The following is a 3,199-nucleotide window of genomic DNA, read 5'->3' as shown; positions in this document are numbered from 1 at the left end:
CTCTTTTCTTTTGAAAAATGGTTTTCACAGAGGCACCACTGATACAACTCTATTTATCAAGAACTCTAATGATTCTTTTATTTTAGTCCAAATATATGTTGATGACATTATTTTTGGATCAGCAAATGAATCCCTTTGTACTGAATTTGGAAAGCTCATGACAAGTGAATTTGACATGAGTATGATGGGGGAACTTAACTTTTTTTTGAGCTTCAAATTAAACAAACTTCGAATGGTATTTTCATTCATCAAGAGAAGTATGTCAAGGAACTAGTTAAAAAGTCTGGAATGGAGAATGCCAAACCTATGGGCACTCCCATGCATCCAAACTCTCGGTTAGATAAGGATGAAACTGAGAAAGATGTTGATGAAACTATGTATAAAAGTATGATAGGTTCTCTCATGTATCTTACATCCTCTAGACCTGATAAGGTTCTCTTATGTATCTAACTTCCTCTAGACCCGATATTGTGCAAAGTGTTGGATTGTGTTCTAGGTTCCAATCCAAACCTAAAGAGTCACATCTTTCTACGGTTAAAAGGATCATTAGATATATTCATGGCACATCCAATTTTGGTCTTTGGTATCCTAAGATTGATGATTTTTCTGTAGTTGGTTATTGTGATGCAGATTTTACTGGTGATAGAGTTGATAGAAGGAGCACTTCTGGTTTATGTTGCTTCCTTGGAAAGTCCTTAAATATTTGGTCAAGTAAGAAGCAACCAACAGTGGCCTTATCCACTGCAGAGGCTGAGTATATAGCTGCTTCTTCTTGTTGTTCTCAGCTTTTATGGTTAAAAACACAGCTTGCTAATTATAAGTTAAATGCTGAAAATATTCCCTTAATGTGTGATAATATGAGTGCCATCAATATTTCTAAAAATCCAGTTTTGCACTCTAGAACTAAGCATATTGAAGTAAAATTTCACTCAATAAGAGAACATGTCCAAAAAGGGGATATTTGCATTCAATTTGTCAAATCAGAGGAGCAATTAGCAGATATTTTTACAAAACCATTAGCTGAGGATAGATTCTGCATGCTTAGGACTTATCTAGGAATTTTGAGTTATGACTCTTTGTTTAAAAATTGCTGATGTATTTGCTGGAGCTTTTTGTCTCATAAACAGGCATGAGACAATTCTGGGCAGGCTATGAAAGCTTTCTTCAAGACAGCGTGATCTGGGCTTGTTTCAAGTAAAACTCAATCTGGGCCAATGTGATCTGGGCTTGTTTCAAGTGAAACTCAATCCGGGCCAACTCAAATATTCAGATCAAGAGTGGTCCAAATGTGGTTCATTAAATCCAAATCACTTCAAGGCCCAAACATGAATGTTACAAATTTTTTGTTAAAATTTTAGTGGCCTGTGCGTTCATTTTTGTCCAAAAGGGATTTTCAATGTGATTTGTTTTTCAAAGACTTTGAAAATTTAAAATTAATTTTCAAACCAAATCAAATCTTTCTTTTATGAGGTCATGTCTTTTCAAGTCTTTTCAAATGGTGATGCAGTTGCATGGTTTTGGAAATTTGCTTTTGGGTACAGTTACCAACACTTCCTCTCTTCCCTCCATAACTTCTCCTCAACCCTTCGGTTTCTTCCCTCTCACACCACTATCTCTCTTCCATCAAAAGCATCAATTTAACCAAAATGAGGAATAAAGTCATTGCCAAAAGAGCACCTCGTGAGAAAATCCATAAACTTCCAGGTCAAGGGCTCCTCGTGAGAAGATTTACAAGCTACCCACAAAGCCTTCCACTCGCTCTCAAGACCGGACCTTTACCCCTTCTCCTTCTCCTTCTCCTCCTACCTCTCCTCCTCACTGTGACCCCATGGCTCGAACCAAGAACACTCCAAGGTTCCCTGCCTCGGCCAAACCAACTCCACCACCAAAGGCGACGCCTTCCAAACCTGCCTCTTCAAAACCCGGCTCTTCAAAGCCATCCTCATCCAAAGGGAAGCGTCAGGCGATGGAGGAACCTGTTCCTGAGCCACAACAACCCAGGGCAAGATCAGTTCCTGTGCGTTTACAGAGAGGTAACACTCGAGTCCCTCTCAAAAATGTTAAAGAACCATAAATTGGACCATTTGATCACAAAGCCCATTTTATGACCGCTCATTCAAACTATAATCCCTATAGATTCAAATCTGCCATGAATAATGATTTTTATGAGGGAGTCATCCAGTATCGTACCATATGCTCTTCATTTCTCGCTGATCTGCCATCTTTGAAAAGAAAAGGTTTTCCTTTTGTTGACAACTTAATTTTTCTGAACTGGAATCACCTTTTTGACATCAAAAAACCTGTTTATCCATTGTTGGTCAAAGAGTTTTATGCAAACATGACCTATCATGAAGGCACCGCTCATTCGTATGTCAAGGGCCGAGATATCATTTTAAACAATGAGACCATCAGTGAAGCTTTGAAGTATACTGATGTTGGGCCTTGTGCATACACGTCAGTTAAGTGGGATGAAGGAATTGGTGTTTCTTACAATGATGCCCTGGCTAGTATTTGTGAACATGTCTCCTTAATAGATGGCATTACACCCACACACAAAGCCCTAGGATATGAACGTGCTCAGTTGCACCGAATGGTCAACCACATTATACTTCCTCAAAGTGGTTCATATCAAAGGGTTTCATACACTGACACTCTTGTTTTATATGCCATTCTCACCAAAACTGAAATTTCATTTGCATATTTGATGGTTAGATACATGTTTGATTCTGTTAGAAGTGAAAAGGACAAAGCTCTTCCTTATGGCATGTTTCTAACTTGTATTTTTGAGTATTTTGGTGTTGACTTGACAAATGAGAAATATGAAAATAGACATTCATATCTAAAGGGAGCTGGTTTAGTGAAACAGAACAAAGGACCCACTAGATCTGAAAGAGTTGTCTTAGATGATGAAGATGATGATTTTGTCCCTGAGGATTCTCCTGCTCCTTCCACAGAGGGAACGTCCATCTCCACCGGAAAGAAATCGGCTCTGCTAAATGTGGTTAAGGATGTTGCTCAAGAGTTTGTCTCCCAATCAAATCACTTTATTGCCATGAGCAAGGAGCAAAGGAAACTAGCTAGCAAGCATGAGAACTTTCTGAAGAAATCAAGGGATAGGGTGGCTGTGCTCATGACCTTCATTGATAACCTTCAAAATGATGAAGACATTGCCACTGATGCTGAAGAGGAAGCTGCTTCG

At 38.9% G+C, this 3,199-nt stretch overlaps 1 protein-coding gene across 1 annotated transcript; it reads left to right on the top strand.

Annotated features, from left to right (window-relative positions):
- Positions 1-288: 288 nt before the first annotated feature.
- Positions 289-2,074, top strand: LOC107479782 (extensin-like). The gene is made up of 3 exons (XM_016099892.1): positions 289-385; positions 1,128-1,194; positions 1,705-2,074. Exons 1-3 carry the CDS (start codon positions 289-291, stop codon positions 2,072-2,074), a joined length of 534 nt encoding a protein of 177 aa, XP_015955378.1.
- Positions 2,075-3,199: the final 1,125 nt, after the last annotated feature.

The sequence above is a fragment of the Arachis duranensis genome, chromosome 3 (genome assembly GCF_000817695.3).
Source record: "Arachis duranensis cultivar V14167 chromosome 3, aradu.V14167.gnm2.J7QH, whole genome shotgun sequence".
Taxonomy (NCBI): domain Eukaryota; kingdom Viridiplantae; phylum Streptophyta; class Magnoliopsida; order Fabales; family Fabaceae; genus Arachis; species Arachis duranensis.
The sequence above is the reverse complement of the archived record's forward strand: the minus strand, read 5'-3'. Positions and strand labels throughout refer to the sequence as shown.